The sequence below is a fragment of the Leuresthes tenuis genome, unplaced genomic scaffold, assembly GCF_036924035.1.
Source record: "Leuresthes tenuis unplaced genomic scaffold, fLeuTen1.0.hap1 SCAF_2, whole genome shotgun sequence".
Classification (NCBI taxonomy): Eukaryota; Metazoa; Chordata; class Actinopteri; order Atheriniformes; family Atherinopsidae; genus Leuresthes; species Leuresthes tenuis.
In genome coordinates, this window is record NW_027325356.1 from 12,581,374 (window position 1) to 12,601,134 (window position 19,761).

The window sequence follows — 19,761 nt, forward strand, 5'->3', positions numbered from 1 at the left end:
ACTCAATGCAGCATAAGGAGTAAAGAATAGGCTGTTGTCAGCAGCTTACTGAGTAAAATATCCAGATTGCCTCTTGAACAATTTAGTCAGTGCTTCTGTGTCTTGTTAAAGGACACTTTGGCAACAGAAATGGCTGCTGATGACAACATCTGTCAAAGACATGGAATCAATGACCTTTTCAGTTACTGAACCATCCCTTAACCCACTGGAGCAAAGTGCCCTCGGTATATCTACCACAGCTACAGTATTTGCTTTAAGCATCAATAAATGTACATACATTCAACATTTCAAACTCAGCATTAGCCTTAAATGAGAAGACATGTCTATGCCGACCATAAAGCAGCTACAATAGAAGAAGTTATGAACAAATTAAATTTCAAGAGGCATATTTTAGTGTCCAAAACTTTTCAGATAATTCAGCTTGTGTACTGCTTGTTTTGAGAGTTTGCATGGAAGTCTGTGGGGAGAATTTATTTTTAGTAAATTTGAATGAATTCCCCTATGGGCTTTGATATGATTACATATATGACCATTTTTGACTCTGAATGGTCAGAGCACTACGCAATGCGTTACATAAGCTGTGCTTAATGGAAGTCTTAGGCTTTGTGTAAAAAGCAGTTTACTTTTGATCAATCCAGCGACAACTCTTGCCTTGCATCCGGCTGTTCCACTTATTCACACTTGTTGTAACATTCACACATTAACAGCTACACACTGTCTGGAAGAAAAAACAAAACATACTACATACATTAGCGGCATGAGCTTGGAAGACAAGTGAGCTTGTTAGGAAATGGTTGTGGACTCTGCAGAAATAAAGCCCATCATATACTGCTGTGTTTAAATATTGAAATGGAGGGTAGCTCGCCAAAACCCCTCTTCCCCTGCTTCAAAAAACAGTAATCATACAATAAAGTGGTATAAAATAATGATCAACGGGCCACAGAGAGGTGAATTGCTATTCCACAGGAAAAGTCTTTTTGGTTTCCTAAAATCTTGTCTCCATCTCTTAAGGTTTTGAAAAGTTTATACAGAGAATAGATAAGTACAATCTAATAGATACATTTAAGGATCAACAATATGTGATCCGAAATGAGATGGTACAAGAGTCAGCCTGTTTTGAAGCATGTTATTTTAGCTAAAAATGTATATAATTATTCTGAAACACACACACACACAAAAATGTTTACATGCAGGTATTAGTGCATAGGTTCCTGCAGAAAAAGAGTATTATTGTGTAGTCCATTGATTAACTTCTCAAACATCCCCAGATGAATTTGGCATAGTCATAGAAATAAGGAGAAAGACTGTCCTTCAGAATGATATCACTTTCACACCCTCCTAGTCCCTTGATTAACTTATCATTTAAATATACTTCTATCTATATACAGTATGTGTGAATAAAAAAGTACAGGAACAATGTATTAAACAAATAACGAGTATTCTAAAACTTTGAGTTACCTGGTAATATGTTTTCTAAATCACAGTTCATTTAAAATCTAGGTAAAATGATAGGTGGAACACAGTGAAATCTGAGGACAGAAAAGAATGTCACAAAAAGAGATAGTTTGTGTGTTTCATTTCAGGGGAACACAGGAGGGTGTGATTAATCCTCACAAATTGGAAGGAAGTTTAGAACGAACAATCTGAGGTTCTAGATCTGATGAGTGGGCAGGAGAGCCCTGCCGTGCAGGGAAGGCCGGTGAGGCCCCAGGGGACTGAGTCTGTTGATGGTGTCCCGGAGACACTTGCATTGGAGGAGTCATGTGCCCCGGTACTGAGCTACAGGGCTTGGGCACAAGAGTCGGTGAGGAAAATGGTGAGGGGTAATATTCCATGGAGGAACAAGGAGTTTGGTGGCCTAAGGCCTGGGCCACCTCCTGGGGAAGAGATGGTTGTGAGCCTGATAAAAGCTTTAGGTCCTCAGAAAAGCGTCCCAGAGGAGAATCTCTCCCTGTTGCATGTGGCTGGCTGGGAAGCTGTGAAAGGAAAGGAGACCGAGGCATGAGCAAGGAACTGTGGGATCCTGTGGCACTTGAGGGGTCACTGTAGTGGAAAGTCCTGCCTGTCACTGGACTTTGAACAGTGGGACTGGGTGCCACAGGAGTAAGGCAGGGAGAGGCATTTGCTGAACCATATTGGGCCAGGGAAGCCAACGCAGACCTCTCCAATGACATCTGGTGAGGTAAACAGCCAGACTGGAGGCCTGCTAGGCTAAAATGGCTGAGGGAAGAAGGGGAGCCCTCAGCAGGCTGTTGAGTATGCTGTCTTCTACTACAGGATGGGGAACCTGGTGTGGGGGACTGGAAGAGGTTTATCCCACTGGTAGTCCTACCTCCTCCGGCAAACTGTTGCAGAGGAGCCAATTGAGGAGGCTTGGGAGGCGGCTGGTTGTGGGAAATCTGACCCGACATAGGGCTCGATGAATCGGTAGATAAAGGACTCTGACAACGGGAGAAACTAATAAGTCCAGCTGTAATTCCATCAGAGGCCCCACCAAGGCAGGCTGTAGATCCAGCTATTTGGCTCCCGACTGCACCTCCTTTACCTCTGCCAATAACTCCTACCCCTGGCTCACTTGAGACACCTCCTATATGGCTAGCTGCTGACCCACCGGAAGCTCTTCTTAACAATCCCCCAGTATTCCCTACTATCGAATCGCCAGAAATTCCTCCATATGTTCCCCCTTGTGCTCCACCAGTGACAACTCTTAAAGGTCCATCATTTGTTCTCCCTAGTGAGTCTCCAGCAGTTGCTACCACCAGTGACTCTCCAGAAATCCCGCCAACTGATCCGCGAGAAGCTCCTCTCATTGATCCTCTGGAAGTTCCCACTATTGAGCTCCAGGCTTTATCTTGCATTGAGCCACAAGTAACACCCACTACTGGTCCACCTGATGTCCCACCTGTGAGCCTACCACAAGGAGCAGCTACTGATCCTTCAGCTAGTCCTCCAACTGTTTCCCCTGAGATTGCATGTACTAAGCGATCAGTAGCCCCCTTTAAGCCAAAGTTACCCCCACTCAAGTCTGCCCCCCCAGTGGTAAAGTCTTCCCCAGCCCAAGCAGTGTCCCCTCCACTGGCTACTTCAACAGAACCTCCAACTGCTCCACCTAAAGACCACCCTGTAGCACCACCACAGGCTCCAGTTGCCCCTCCACTTAGTCCTGACCCTGTGCTTCCACCAATAGATCCTTGGTGGAAGAGGTTTGAAAGAGGTGGAGTGTTGGATCGAAAGGGTTGCTGATGTTGTGGTTGTGGGTGTAGCTGGGCCATACTAGATGAGGGTGAACCAGAGGATGAGTGTGGACCAAAGGGGAAGACAAAGGTCCCACCCTCAATGGATCCAGATGCAGTGCCATTAGGTCCACGCTGGCCTCCACCACCTGTGGCATGTTGGGAAGAACCAGTTGTCCCAGAACCTGATGTAATATGCTGAGCCCGAAAAGAGGCCAGCAATTGCATGTCTACCCCAGTGCGCAGCTTTGATGGTGTGCTACAAGAAGAGTCCTCGGCAGAACCAGATGCTGTGGATGAAGGAACAAATGAGTGGAGCTTCCTTAGTCGGCTGGGTGGGTCCTTTAGGGAACCCAGAACAGACACTGGAGGTCTAAAGAGTGTTGGTGGTAAGTGGGGATGGTGTGTCAGGGCAATAGCAACTGAGGTGGTGGCAGCTGCAGCCTGGAGAGGGGCCTGGATGAGGGGAGCCCAGATGACGGGAGTAGGCGAGGGAGGCGTCTGCGGTGGGGCGTTCTGCATGAGATGGGCGCAGTGGGCCATGTCTCTGTCGTGTTGCACAATCTGCTGGATGATTTCATTCTCCTGGTAGTTAAGTACACCAGAACTGAGGTCGTGTTGTACCTTGTGCTGCAGGATGGAGTTTTTCTTGCCTTTAAAAGCATGTGCACAAAAACAGACACAGAAGATGACAAGTGAGAGAAGTCCGAGTCAAAATGAAAATGACAGCAAGTATAATAGGCAGTGTGAAAAGGGTTTGACATTTAGGTATACTTGACAACAGCCAGTCCAATAGTCGACATAAGCAAAGGAAGAGATATGAATAAGGAGATGAAAAAAACAAAGAAAGTAAGTTCAGCATCAGAGATATTCAACTTACAGCTATCTCTTTGATATCACATTTTTAATAATATAATTAGTGGTTAAAAATAAAGATAAAAACATTTTCAAAAACTTCCAAATATTGGTCTAAAATGGCCTTTATATGGGATAAAAAATATCTTAATGCAGAAGAAACTGACAACAAAGCCTTAGACTAATTTCAATTATTATTCAATTGTAAAAATATAATATATGTGTTGGGTCCAAACTGTGTGCTCTGTCATTCATTTGCAAATCATTTGCAAATCTATCATTCATTAAATTTTGTATTACCAAAAGGCTTCAAAATATCAGAATATCATAAATGCAGTTAAACCCAGATCAACTAAATTTTTCTATCATTGCAATTAGCTCATTAATTACAATGTTTCAGAGGTATTGTAACAACTTCCAGTCTGTCCTGGCATTGAATCAAAAAGCAAAGTCACAGCAATTCATTTGTGGCTCATTGCTGTGTGAGTTGTTTTATTAGGGAAGACAAGTGTACATGAGCACTAAGCCCAGCAGAAACGACGTACACAGGAGACCATTCCACAGAAACACCACTATCGGCCCACCACATCTTTTTGAAGCAGCCATTTTCTACAAAGAAACCCCCTAAAGCAGTTTCTTTATTTTCCATTCTAAACATAGCTGAGGATAAAACAGAGCATGCAGCGATGGCTGAGTGATGATACAGGCATGTCTTTCATTGGGAATTTTTCATCTGCCCAGCCTGAGCCTGGGAACAGTAATGGATACAAAAAGAATATCAATTGTATGCGTAAGAGAAGTCACACAGGGATTTCAAAACTAGAGCCCTATCTGCATGTTTATATGCAGATGACTTTGAAAGTAACATCAGTCATTCAGTATCCGTGAGAACATTTTTATAGCTCCTACGTTTTCTCTCAGAAGTATAGCCCTGATTTGAAACTATCTTTCACATATGCCAACAGCAGATGTTAAAGCAACATGAATGACACATTTGCGATAACTTAATTTCAAGAATTTGGAATATTTTCTGTAGATTTATAAATCAGCCTGAATGCTTCTGATCTAAGTCTTAAAATGTTATTTTTCTCACCAATACGGTCAAGCCTGTCCACGGCAACAGTTTCAAAGGCCCTTCTCATCATTGGATACTCCTCCAGGACCTCATTGAAGTTGTCGACCGACAGCGAGTACAGACGACAGTACGTGTCGGCTCGGACACTGGCTGTCCTCCTACCCCGTGTCAGCAAACAAATCTCTGAAACAAAACAGGTAAGACATGGTTATATGGCAGACATAAACCCTGGAGCCTGTATTTTTTAAAAATCCGTACCATTGCAAGAGTTATACATTTTCTATAAGCATGACCACAGCAAAAAGCATTAAATGATCATTTTCATTACAGTCACAGCACTTCTGTGACCAAGTTTTTCAATTCAGATGTAATAATTTAGTAATGATTTCACATATAAACTCCAGCCGCTGCATAAACTGAAACATCCAACAAAAAATGTACATATGACAAATATGGTTTTGCAAATCAAAAAAGAAAGGGTGCCCTTTTGGGACGGGAGCCCTTTTCTTCTGGATCATATCAACTGTTTATTATCTGTTTATTCTAGTTACATTTATCTGGTCAATATCTCTTTTTTGTTATGATAATTTACTCTACAATTTGAGCAATTATGAGAGGGAGAGGGGCACAAATTCCAGGCCAGTGAACACATATTATTTACAGCAGTGCCCCAACTGCAGCCAGTTTCTCGCACAAGAATGGTACAGCTGTGATGGGGCGGATTTTCTGATATGATGTCTTATAAGCCCATTATATAAGCTTGTTTACAGCACAATACAATGGAAGAACAAATGCAAGTTAATCAGTTTTAGCAAGTCATTCATTGATTATCATACACCTGTAATTTTTCTTTTTCTCAGAATCAGAAGCAGAACACTTAGAAAATTTCTCTAGGTATTACCTGAAGCATATTATTACTTTAGGTGATACTATCTTTTACTTTTTTATAAAAATAAAGCACAATCACCATTTCTTATTGAAATATGTATGTATTTAGTTTAGTTTAATTATTTAACAATAACGAAATCTATCAATCGCTCAAAGCACATGGCTCTGCCTTGCTCTTGAACCGTGTCACACATATGGTGAGCATGGGAGCATTTGTACCTTTATTGCATGCATATGGGGATATGTCTGTGTGAAAGCCTGTGTCCGCTCATTACACGCGTTTATATGTGGATGAATGTACCATATGTGTGCAGGGATTTATTCATTATGGTATAGGTTTTTTGCAGACAAATGTTAAAGACAGCAGTTAATAGACAACACATAGTGTTTACATCTATAAAAATTCTAGATATTGCATGTACTAACTGTCTTTGATGTTTGTTATGTTGTTTTTGTGCCATATCTGTCCACACAGTTTTCATCTCATCTTCCGTCCCTCCTTCCTGTTTGTTATTGCAATAGCTGTTCACACACATAGACACACACACATACACACAAACACACTCCCACACACTCTAAATTCCCTAACGCAATGTACTTTCTTACTATACTTTTCCTACCCATCATTTCCTGTGGCAAATCTGAAATCAAATTCTTGAAGATAAATCAACCAGATAATCAAAACATAAATAAATGAATAGACCCACACATAACTTGTCTTAAATCATGGACCAAATAAGACAGAATTGAAATGCTGTTTTTGCAGACATTAACAACATTAAGCAGAAAGATTTGCTTGGTCTGTCCTTAAAAACAAAAATCTAACTTACGTCATGCCTTGTCGGTATGTTGACAGTAAAGTGTTTGTGAATGGTAAATCATAAACAATACTTTCCTTGGTTAGTTAGGAGCTAATAACAAACGTGTAGTCTGATTAGTCCCTTACTTTTTTAAACGCTGTGCCCATATTAACATTTTTCCAAGACATGCATCATAAGTGCCACCACAATACATTTGCATCAGTCATAGGATGACCTCTATCATGTCCCAAGGTCATCACATTTAGTTCATTTTTACAGCATAAACTAGATAGGCCAAATAAAATACCAAGATGAAATATCAACAAGGACGTTTGTACTCTCCCACTTGCATTTCACAGGTCTGAGTCCAATAAATTCAGATTTGAAATCTCAATGTTGTGACTCAACTTCCTCCCATTAAAAGAGGAAATTTGATTTAAATCTATAACTGCCACATGTGTAGACAGAAGCAGGTTTACCTCACGCACTATTGCCCTGATATTTTCAAAGTATTTCATAGAGTTATACGTGAGAATAAACAAATGTACATTGAGCTCCCAGTCAGCCGAATAGTTTTCAATAAGGATAAGTAGGGAGCCTAATCTGACATTGCTGATTTGCAGTAAACAAAAAACTCAGTTTTCCACAACACACCTTTTACATCATGTCCTGCCTCCTGTGAAATCTACACAGACAAATCTCCTGTGTGTTTCTGGTCTTGAGAATGTATCTCATGCTGAGAATCTCCTTCTGTCTAGTGCATGTATGAACAGCCAACTGCAAAACATACTCTCTGAGCATGTTTCATGGTGTTCATGTGTGAAAACTGCAAGCATGTCCCTGATATCTGCAGAAAGACTGTAAACACTTCCTTCAAAAGCCAATAAAACCCAACAAAAGGTGTCAACATTTCACATACATAGCATTAACCTCACAGCAGCAGCTGGACTGCTTAAGACTGAACAGGGTTTTGACTTCTTCTAGTCTCTGAGTGTAAAGTGGTTATGCTTGTGTGCAATGGTTTGAAAACTGTAACAGGGGAACAGATAATGGGAAAGTGCATGATTTCATAGGACAGAGTGAGGAATATGCACTATATATACAGCATAAAAACACAACCTCATGTGCAATGTGCTATTTGTGCGTGAGAGAGAGTATGGGTGAATGGACAATGGCTCAGTTAACCAGAGAGCAGTCCAAATATGAAATGTAACTTTAGTATGCACACTCATGTGTGTTTGTACAAATGTCATGAAAGTGTACTGTAAGTGTGTGTTGGAGGGGCAGCTCTGGTTATAGCTGTGTTGGGGGTCCATTTCCCTCAGCACTGCTCCAGTAATCCCCTCTGGAAAGAAGCATTGCAGCTCTGTATTAAATCCTCTTGTCCCGTGGCTTTCTGGATGAAGCCACCACTGCCAGGACGAGGTACTGAGCTGCAGTGAGCCCTCTGGCCTCATCTAATGGTTTTTGCAGAAAGCAAGTGAAGCCATGGCGTTTTGCTGTGCCATTTGAACTTTATGTGGAAAACAGAACAAAATAAATACATTTAAAAATGTATTTTTGTGGTAAACACAAAAAGATTAGCAGAAGTCTTTGAGAGCAAAGAAGATAAATGTAGGTGCAAGTCTTAAAATTCAACACTGTCCTGAATATTTCCCTATATTGGGCTGTGTGCATTACTTCTGAGTACGGTAGTTAGCAGGCGACAGCAAGGATGTATTATGAATTTTTTATACTGGGTCACTTTTGCATCACAGTTAAAATAAATGACGTGTGTTGGACGTGCAATGTGCATACCATTTAAACAGTGTATTGTCTGGTTGAAGGCTCCCCTCGGATCTAGCAGTGAAAGCGGTGTTTATGAACCTGTCGTTGCATGTCAGGTAAATGAAAAACATGTCTGTCAGCGAACTCTAACATAGTTTACAAGGCACCATCAAATGTTATGTCTGGGAATCAGTTTAATTCTGTAAGAAGGAACATTGGACAAAAGCCTGTAGAGGATAGATTAAGTACATCAGTCACATGACTGATCAGAATCCTCATCTTATCGTATGTCCCTTTACATCCCTGAAGAAAAGAGAACACAGGAAGGCAAGAACAACAACACACAAGATAAAGACATTGATACTGAAGACTTTTTCTAACCATATGTTAGAAACAACTCTGGTAATTACAGCATCTATTGCTTGATATATTGCTGAAGATTTACAACTATTGTAAATGTCAACTGCATCCAAGACTAGTATGACAAAAAGTCACATCATCCACTTCAGATTACATATTTTTGGATGAATGAATTCAATAAACCAAATGTTTCTAGCTTCTCTATTACTCGTAAAAAAACATTTTACATTTACAGTTCTTGCATTAAACCCATGATGTTTGCGGCTACCATGATGTGTTTACGTCATATCTGAGGTACTGTAATTAGCACCCAAAGATGTCAACTTTGAACTTGATTTTTTTCTGAATGTCATGAGTACATAAGTGCCAATATTAAAAAAAGTACTACATTTTCAACTCAGAACGCTGTCTGCATTTTAAGATGTCAAAAAAAAAAAAAAAAATTGGTTTCTATCTTATTTTGTTACTGCTTTTAGACTTGGATTTCTGGAATCTTCAGGAATGACTCAAATTAGGAAGCACAAGAACACTGGCAGGTGCTACCTTGAATTGTTTAATGGCTGAGATGCTTGAAAACATCTGTAAACATGGAACTTTTCTCAGTCAACTTTCCCTCACATCTGATGAAAAGACAGTATAAATCAATTACCAACTCAAAAGTGTGCCTACAAAAATATTCTGAATATTGATTGTAATAGAATTCAACAGCAAGTACTAGCAAGTGGAAATGCATTATATGGACGTAGTAATTAATCCTCTCATTTTGTCAGACTCATTTATATCAAAGTAGCATTTAATCCACTCACCCAAAAACAGGTTGCATTTTAAGCTTGAGTTTCAACATCCAAAGCGAAAACTTTATTGTCATGCATGCCACAATCAACACTTTGGGGCTCTTCAAGAACCTATTCTAAAATAAGAATCATAAGTTTTACTGCTTAGCGAAAAGTGGACCTCTCTAATTGCACTTCTCCGTTATGAATGCTCTACTTTCACTGCTTATTCACATCTCCTGTGACTCATCGCCATACCCCCCAAATCCTGCATGAAATTATAGAACAGGCTTAGTTGCTCGGCCTAAATCCTGTAAGGGGCGTGTGTTTTTCACTTCGAACTGACTGCTGCTTCCACAGTTATCCATTTCTCTTTGTTCCTAACTAATGACAAGGTGATTAACAATCAAAACCTGTGATCTGTGTTAGCTCAAAGGGTATACATATATCATTATGAGAGGGAATGACTGGGAATTAACTGTATTTTTGGATATTTTATTTTTCACACCTATTATATGTGGGCATGACAGAGAAATAACTATTCTAAAATATAAAGTAAGCTTTTTCTGTTTCCCTACCTCCCTGTTCTGCTCTGATCAGGCCCTGCAGTTGTATTTGATATCAAAAGGGAAGTTGTCCTGCAGACAAGATGTTTCAACTATCAGCTTTAATGTATTTCATTTTCACACTTAAGGGACAATGCATTCATTAAAATTGAATGACACCAATTAAAATTGGATGTTGCTCTGGGAAAGGAGGACTAAGACATCATGCTCTGTGACCTTGGTAAGAGCACACATGACTGGTTTCCTGCTGGACGGTGCAATCCTGGGCTCTTACTGGAAAAATGCTTCCCTTGAGTCCCTGCACCAGCTCTCAAAGACGAGAGTAGATTGCAAGAGTTTGTGTGTGTGGCTGTGAGAAAGAGCAAGAAAAGGAGAAAAACTGAAACATCTTGTGTGCATTACTGTCTTTACATGCTTCTCTCAAAGATATGAGATCAGTGAGTGTGAAGATTTCTGTACTTGTTTTAAATTTCATACACACATTTTCACATTAACACCAGTTTAATGAGTGAGAAGCTGAATCTATGAAATTGCACTTGAAATTCAATATAAGTTTTGTGGTCCTCATGCCAAATGCTGCTTGAGCTTCATCAACTCCACATGTCAGTTCAAACCTATGTCATCACTCCATGTGACAATGTTTCTCCTGTCAATAATGCTTCAATTTCTATGTCTTCAAGTGTTTCATAAGTGTGCGTAAGAGTTTAAGGTCATGTGACTGTGGAGGAAAGACTATGACAGTCCATACTCCTTGGTCTTCTTGGGTTTTCAAGTAGTTCTTGAAGTCCTTGAGCTGTGTTAAGGCCCCATTTTCTGCAGCACTATTCTAAATTCTTGTCCACGAAGATACACTCCAGAGGGTGTTGCAAGTCCCTTATGAATGGAGAGCCACTTCTCCTCAGTCATGGTAGGATTGATTCCGTGCAAGTGTCCAAATCCATAGCAGAAAAACAGCCATAGATTTGAATATGGTCACTATCATGTTTGATGAAGGATATGTAAACTGTGTTATATGATTCTCTCCACTGTTCCTTTCCTCACTGGCACAAATCTCAAACTTGGATCTGATGTTGTGGTACTTTTGGTCTGTGATTTTACTTTGGATACAATTGAGTCTTGTTAGAAATTTTCAGTCTATAGCAAAAAAAGAATATTCAGAGAAAGCTCCTCTTGGCTTAGAGGTTTATCATCATTACAGTATGTCTTAGTCAGCAATGCTTGGCTAGAAACTTAACACACTGCTACGTTTACAACAGGTGAACAATGTGTGCAAGCAAATTTACGAGAACAGGACTCTGATTCTCCTGTGGAATAATACAGCTGAAGAAGCTCCTCTGTGAAATATTATTAAATATTAAATATTTTTAAATATTTACAAATTCTACTGAATTGTTTTCCACAACCTAAAAACATTACAATTTAAACTAAATGAACCACTGTAGTCCCCTTATTGAATACAGTATACTTGTTTTCTTTAAAAATTCCATGATGTACAGATAAGTGATGGGTGACAATATATTGCTCTCTATGAGGTTTTTATTTTCCCCAGTCTATATCACACAATGTGCTGGAAAGTGAGCAATCGACTAGTCACTAGCATTAAAGGTCAAAGGAATGAACTTAATGACTTTATTTAGCAATGAAAATGGGGGAAACAGAAGACACTTAACACTAAAACAATCACACGTGTGTCTTCAGTAATTCATTTATAGGAAAGAACATCTTCAGCCACATAGCCAGTTAACACAGCTGAGCAAAGAGTGATGTCTATATCTTTTTTGTAACACTAAAAGCATTTATTCAGAACGGCTTCTCTACAGCCTTCATAGCTTTGAAGAAAAATGTGCCATGCACCTTCACATTGTGTGGCCCCTGATGAAACAAAGGCTGGAATGCGAATGTGCTATAGGTAAGTTCAAGTACACTTCTACCTAAATGTGATTTTATGTGTTCATGTATGGATGTATCTTCTTTCATGCCAGGAAGTCTACATGAACAACTGAATATGTGCAGGGCTTCTTGGACTGTGATGAAGTATTTGCGTCCTGTAGCCTAGTTTGGCAGAGCTCACCTGGACCCTGAATCCTGCTGTCAGCTCCCATCTCCCTCTCCGACAGTGCCCCTAGCCCACAGAGTGGAAACTCTCTAACCTTTGAAACATCCGCAGTGGGCTGCTGATTACCCGTGACATGTCATGTTCGCTTCCTGGCAGCATTAGCATAGCTGCATAAAAACACCGTCCATTTAGATGGCTTGCACAGATAGAGTGGACATATTTGGTGTACTTCAACATCAAAACTGACGCTGAGGCACAATCACATCTCACTGGTTTTCATTCACTCAACGGAGGCTGTGTGATTTGTGTGTTGGTGAGAGAAAAAGAACACATAAAAGTAGCTAACTAATTTTCATTTAAAACATCTAAAAGAGTAAGATTGTATGTCCCAAAAGTTTTGTATCTTTAGGAAAGCTGATTTGACGAGTAATTTATAGTTTTTAATAAATGTCATAATAAAGTTAATTTAAATGCTAAATTAAATCAATTGTGAGGCCATCCGCTAGGATTTCCAAAGACTAGTGATTTAGTGAGCTCCATTCACAGAGAGTCAGAGTGAGTAGAATCAAAATGATGACACAGGAGATTGCAAACTGTGCCTTCAACTCAAGACCACTCCTCAACCTCCTCCCTCTGTCTGCCTCTGTCATGGTTCTCTTCTTTTTTCACCCCACTCACAGTGCTACTAGAAGCCACTCACTCTGACCCAAAGTGAAGCATCTTAGAGGTTCAATCAAACACAGCATTTGATAAGCACCTCTGAATGGCATGCAAGGCCACCACAAGGTCACTAAGCTCCTGCTTCAACCAAGAGAGAGCCACAGTCTGCGCTGGCAACACATCAATTACTGTGGGTAACAAAGGATGAACTGTAACAGCATAATAACCTCCTCAGTCTGGGCACAGACAGAGTAGAAGAGATGCTGTTAAAATAAGTGTTTCAATACTGAACAATGAGGAGAGAAAGAGGCAAGGAGATGGCGGGGGTGGAGTGTGCATGTTTTCTTTTGGAGCCCAGAGCTGCCTCCAGAAAGCAGCCTTGGCTGTGATCCATGTGTCCCTTGGCGTGAGTACCACAGTCACATTACATTTCCCCCTTTCCACTGGATCGCTGCTTGCCCAGCCGACGTTCCCATCCAGGGCATGTCGTGTCCACTTTAGACTTTAGGCTCTCAGGCTCGAGCTAATCCAACAGCTAACAAACTGGAGCAGACTGCAGAGTATATAATTTTGTAAATAATTCAGGTTGTCTTTAAATGTGCAGAAAGGTATATGAGTTTGCCGAGATGTTGATGAGAAGATCTGCAATCTGTACTGTAAAATATAGCTGACAATAGGAGAAGCCCCTTGATGACAGGAGGGCTTCTGTTCCATGTCAACAGGCTCACACAGTCACAAAATACTGTAATCAGTGCAGAACAAAAAAAAAAAAGAAATTTTAAAAACTTTAACCTCCTGCATTCTTATACTGACAGCCACACTGAAAACTACATGTGCCACACACCCCCTTTGCTGATCCTGCACCAATTAATTTCATGAATGACTAACTTGTGTTTGGTAACAAACTCCCAGTGGCTCAAGGCTTTCCTCACAATCCCCCACCTTACACCCTCAGAGGAGTGGCACTGCCAGAAAAATCACCAGATAATGGAGTCAAAAGCCTCATGCTTACATTGAGCAAATGCGAAAATAATTACGTATCCGGGGCTAAAGATTAAAGCAACTGGGACAGTTTTCGTTCCATAATCATTGTCTTTGCACTTCTGAGGGTTAACTTTGCCTATGTTTACTCATGGACAGAAAAGGTAAAAGCAGATGCATTCAGTTTTGTGCATTTTGATTATATTGTCCATTCGAGTACATTCTCCTCATTATATCAGAACAGTTCAGTATGAACATATGCCCTCACACAATCTGGGCCACTGCAAGAATACATGCGTAAGAGACAAGCCTGTAAGCACAGTGAGTTTCTCTCTAAATATGAAGACTGCCCAGCTGAAGAGGGACTAAAGGAGGGAGCATTTTGGACAACATTTGAAATGGCCCCCGAGAGAGTCATGGCCATGTTTTCTAAAGTGTTGATTAGAGATGGCATGTTTAGGGATAGATTGTCTGCCCCCCCCCCCCCCCCCCCCCCCCCCCCCCACACACACACACACACACACACACAGACACACTCTCACCCATCTCCATGCCCACTCAAAGAGAGGGCATGGAGATGGACTTCAGCAGGCAAAGCGTAATTAAACTTCCACTGGCAGGTCATGTGCTGTTAAATGCTTTGCTACCACTTCTAATTATCCAATAGTACAGTCTAAATGATATGCTGTCACTGGGCAAATTAATTGGCTTTTGGTGTGGGCAGTATAGCAACGTTGTCTCCTACATGTGTCATAGGCTCAGTGGGACCATGAGAGGGCTATACATTATCTGACCCTGATTAAGAACATAGCAGCAGCTAAGTACGTAACAACTCTGTGTTATCGCAACAATCTTCAGCACTCAAATAGTGTGTAATTTCACAGCTTCCTGACCTCTTAAAATTTGATGCCTACGTCTTAGACTGCAGTACAGCAAGTGCTGTTTTGGTCTTTTAAATTTGCTCTACATTTACAAGATGTTAATTACGGGAATGTGTGTGGAGGTGTATGGAGATGTGTGGAGATTTCGGAGCCTTTGGAAACCGCTTGGAAACAGCTTGTAAATAGGATTTTAATTTTACGATTTACTGATCTGTTCCGTGACAGGCATCCTGTTTTTTTTACTTTCACTTTCTCCACTCTGGCACCTTTGTTACTATAGAATTGTCATTCTCACTTTATCAGGTGGGGAGGAGGGGTAAGTTCAAAAAGTTAAAACTGTAACAAAATAGCTGAGTATGCCTTTAAGCTCCACAGCAAGAGGTGTGAGCATATGCAAACTTTGAGGTTGTGCTTCCGGTGCCAGTACCAGCTCAACTTACCCCCAAAGTAGGAGCCGTCAGAGAGCTTGGTTTCTTTATTTCCTTTGGTTAATACACTGACAACTCCATGTTGTATGAAGTACATCTTCTTGCCGATTGTGCCCTCCCTGATGATATAATCCCCAGGCTGGAACACCTCAAACTTTAACTTGGTGAGCATGGAGGTGACAAAGTTGGGGTCAGCGTTGGCAAACAGAGGCATTGAAGCCACCAGCTTTCGACAGTTAAAGTTGATGATTTCCTATATGAGAAGAAAGAAGTAGATTGAAAACAACACTTAGTGAGAACAGTGAAAAAAGGCTGAAGGTTGGAGGTTTGCAAAATGCGTTGGCTTGTCTCACTTTCTTACAATTGGAATATTAGTGCAGGAAAAATTTCAGCTGTGCACACATTTGAATTATTCATTATTTTTTTCTGTTAGGAGCTACTCTCTGTTTACTATTGTTTGGATTTGGCCTAAAAAAAATTGAAAATACTTTTATTGAACAGTACTTAGGAGAACATCACACACGCTTCTGACAGTAACACATTGTAAATACAGCAATTCAAAAACACGACAGAAACATTTGTCTTACCTCTCGGAGGGGCTCATTCAGCTCTCCCAGGATGCTTTCCTCGTCAAACATCTTGCCCTGATAACGGTGCTCATAGTAGTCATGGATTCGCTGCCTCATATCTGCAGGCAGCTTGTGGAAGGACATGTACTGCTCAACCTGTTTGTACTGCAGGGACACAGAGACACACACCAATCTGATTACTCAAATGCCATGGTGATGTAGGACAGAAAAAGGAAAAACAGGCTCACACAAGAACTGGAGCTCTTGCAAGTCCCAACAAAAAAGTACTTTTCTCACTTTTGATCATAGGCTATTTACTACAAATTACGAAAAAAAAACACTCATGTAAGGTTACAACCACAAAGCAACACGAGCATCAAAACTCACCACAGTGTTTCTGTTTACAGTGGAGACTGTGTGGGCCTGTGTCATTCAGACATTTCGTTATTTTGTGAAGTAAAACTATTCAAATGTGTGTCAGGTGGTTTTTCATTGATTCTGCAGTATTAAAAGCAGCAAAGCAGCTAGATCAAAGCACAATAAGAGCATCTTGGGAATAATAACAGGTGAAATCCTTCTTTTTAAAAAAAAGGAGAAAAAAGAAAAAAAAGGAAAAAAGACATTAACCATTCATGGGGCCATGCTAGAGGTGCTCTTTGATACAATTTCTACACTGCCAACAGTCTTATCACTGAATGGTGCGGCTGACCTTAGATGTTTCCCTCTGTCTTGGTAATGCTACTACCCTAGCCACCACTGGTCTTGGAGGAAAAATCATCAAAAGGCTGCCCTTATTGAGACGTAACACAAAATAAATGACAGCTAAAAGCAGTGAATGTTTCAAGCTTTCTGAAACTTGGACAAAAAAAATCATGTTAAACTTATAGAATCAGTCTTAGGTTGCAGGATATCCTCTACCCATGTACAGACCTAATAACACATTCCTGAACTTGTAATGTCCCTTTTGCCATTGTTTCTTTCCCTTTATGCAACACTCGCATGATCTCTCTTCCCCTGGCTGCCAAATTTAGTTGAAATGTAGTGGGTCTGTGTTCGTCCAGAGTCTTTTGAGTCCCTAACGGACAGAAAAAACAATGCAGAGTCACTCTGCACACATTTTAGGCAGACTTGTTACAATGTATTTTTAATAAATTAATAGCAAATATTATACACTTAAATTCCAATTCTGTTTTAAATCCTCTAAGAACTCATATTGAATGGGGATATATAACTATGCTAACATGGCTCTACCCATATCTCCCCTTGCCAGCAGCTGACCTCTGCTGGGCTGCAAGCCAACCGGAAGCTCTCTGACCACTAGCTCCAGGAGTGCTGGGTCAACTGGGAGTCAGCCGAACAAAATCTCGAGCAAGCTTCTGGTCAGCTGGTTGGTGCTATAAACAATTCTATCTGTCATTGTTGTGTAAAGTGACCTGGACAATTAAACATTTACATAAACAGGAACAAGATGTGAAAAGAAGATTCAAGATATCCGATCACATCTTATATCTATATGATATGATTCTGGGGGGGGAAGATGAATGAATTCTGTCATGGGGTATGTATTTGGGGTTTTATCCTCACAATCCCCTCAACATAACATGGAGCATTTTCTCATCTGATGATGAAATATAATCCCCCAAAGAGGACAACCTTTTACAACCCCCCCAACGCCATGAGTTGAAATGCTTTACAAAACAAATGTAGACATGACAAGTGAAGATGACTTGTTTGCAAGTGACACCAGGGTAAATATGACAGGTGTCACCAGCATTTTGAAAGTCATTTCATGTCTTTATGCCTCCTGCACTAGACATGCCACAGCATGGTGCTGTGTTTTAAAGCCTTGGATTATCATCTCCTCCAGAATATCTCCCTTTTTTGACATTCATAAAATGTAAATGCATCAATTTATCCACAGCTTTGCAGCAAATTATGGTTTGATTATCCAAGCATGAAAAGATATCACTCAAGTGAACAAATGCAAGATACTATCCTATTGCCACGTTGATGAGGACTATACAAAAAGCTAAGCCTTGCACTCCAAATCATTTCACATACACTAACCACTGCTGTGTCTAAGATGAAGAGCTGATGGGCATGTAAGGAGTCCATCCATAGGGGGTAGGGCTGTGATGAGCTGATAAAACTCCCTGTGACAGGAAATGATCTTATTGCTGCACAGCCACCATCATGCTGCCACCAGGAAGATCCCTGCTCCCCTGCTCTACTTGGCCAAATCAAATCACAGTCAGCATTAAGTCAGTAATCATTTTATCATCAGATTTCCTCACTACTTTCAAGCTGCAGAGAGGCTCTAAAGGGTAACCAATGAAAAATAATTCTTTCTTTCTTCTTTAATTTGACATTAAGTAAAATATGAGAATGAAAGGATGTTTGAACGTTTTTTTGCCAGTTAATTTAGTTCAGGGGTAACAGAAGCCACTCATCTGCACATCTACCTACATTTTCCCACAGTCACATGTAACAGTCATTTTGACACAGGCACAAGTAGAATGTGCTAATTAAGAGAACGTGAAATTAACATGAAAAGTGATGAAAAGGTGCTAAAATGGAACATGAAATTAATTTATGGTGCTGCTGGTTGGAATATGTAATTATTTAACTGAGCCAGCAAAGATGTGTTCTCCTTATTCTGGTCTCTGTGGAAAGCTAACCTGACTGGACAAAAGTAGCATCCATGTTATAAATCAAATCTTACTAGAAATCACTAATAAGAAATGATCTTAATAAGAAAGCTAACAGACTATTTCTTTATGTCAAACTACTTCTTTAATCAAAAAGCCTGTTGTTGAGCTTTAGTGGTTTTGTCAGCTATGTTGAATTTTGATACTGACATTGAAGATATTTGAATTTTGAATATTTGGAAAAAAATGGTTTAGTGCAGATAGAAAATAAAATAAAGAAAACATTATCTAATACCTGTACATATTTTTAATGAGGGCTTTGGATAGTTTGCAAATACTGCTGAAAAAACTTGTATCTTAGTGCAGAGCATCCCTGCTAATGATGCTTGCACTGTTTGATAAACTCCCAAGCTATAACCACATCTCTTTATAAACAGTAAATACCATCTTCTACAGTGGTAGCATGCTTTGCCCTGAGCTGACAGAATTGCATCTTCGTTCTTTTTTTATACAAATCCTTTTCTATCTTTAATTTACTATTTCTTCACATGGCCATTTATAAATTTGCTCCCATTCATACTTGTCTTTTTGTTCTCTATCCTATAACTCCTTTATAATACATACCATTTTTCCAATTCCCTTTCCTTTCAAACAGATGCAAATTTTTACCAAAAAAATCATTAATAATTCATTTCCCGAGAGAGATGTCAGCCACTTAATTATACTTTCTAAACATTTATTTTTCTCCACTGTTCTCTTTCCTATTCACTTCTGATGCATGGTCAAAAGATATGGGCCATACAACAAGGCAAACTGAATATTCAAATGGTTTACCTTAAAAATGTAAACATGAAAAGTAGAAACCTGTTGTCACTTTGCAGAGAATGCTTCAGCAGTTCTGGATTGTCTCAGAGAAAGCTTATTGCTGGCCGGGGCTTAGAAAACTTTGATATTCCTATAGCACTTCAAATGTACAGGATTGTCAGGAGCAGCTTTGTCTCTTTTAGGTTAAATTTAGATGTTAATTCAATTTGAAGGTGCTGAAGCCACGAGTACCTTTTCGGTTTAAGCAACACTTCTGTTAAAAAAGAAAATGGAATGAGTCTGTGTTTTGGATTAACAGAGTAAAAGAATGGTTAGGAAATATAATTCCTAGTCATTATTTATAAAAAAGAAAAGTACATTTAAAATACCTTTGATTTTTATTAAACCATTTGCGTT

General features: G+C 40.0%; 1 protein-coding gene across 1 annotated transcript in view; it reads right to left on the bottom strand.

Moving 5' to 3' along the window:
* Window positions 1–1,573: 1,573 nt before the first annotated feature.
* hcn4 (hyperpolarization activated cyclic nucleotide-gated potassium channel 4) overlaps window positions 1,574–19,761 on the bottom strand; it is a 69,308-nt gene continuing 51,120 nt past the window's right edge. Inside the window, exons 5-8 of the mRNA XM_072381213.1 lie at window positions 15,911–16,057; window positions 15,336–15,576; window positions 5,182–5,346; window positions 1,574–3,886 (exon numbers count right to left, since the gene is read on the bottom strand). Coding sequence (XP_072237314.1) covers window positions 1,611–3,886; window positions 5,182–5,346; window positions 15,336–15,576; window positions 15,911–16,057 — 2,829 coding nt within the window. The 3' untranslated portion in view covers window positions 1,574–1,610. The remainder of the gene's footprint in view (window positions 3,887–5,181; window positions 5,347–15,335; window positions 15,577–15,910; window positions 16,058–19,761) is intronic.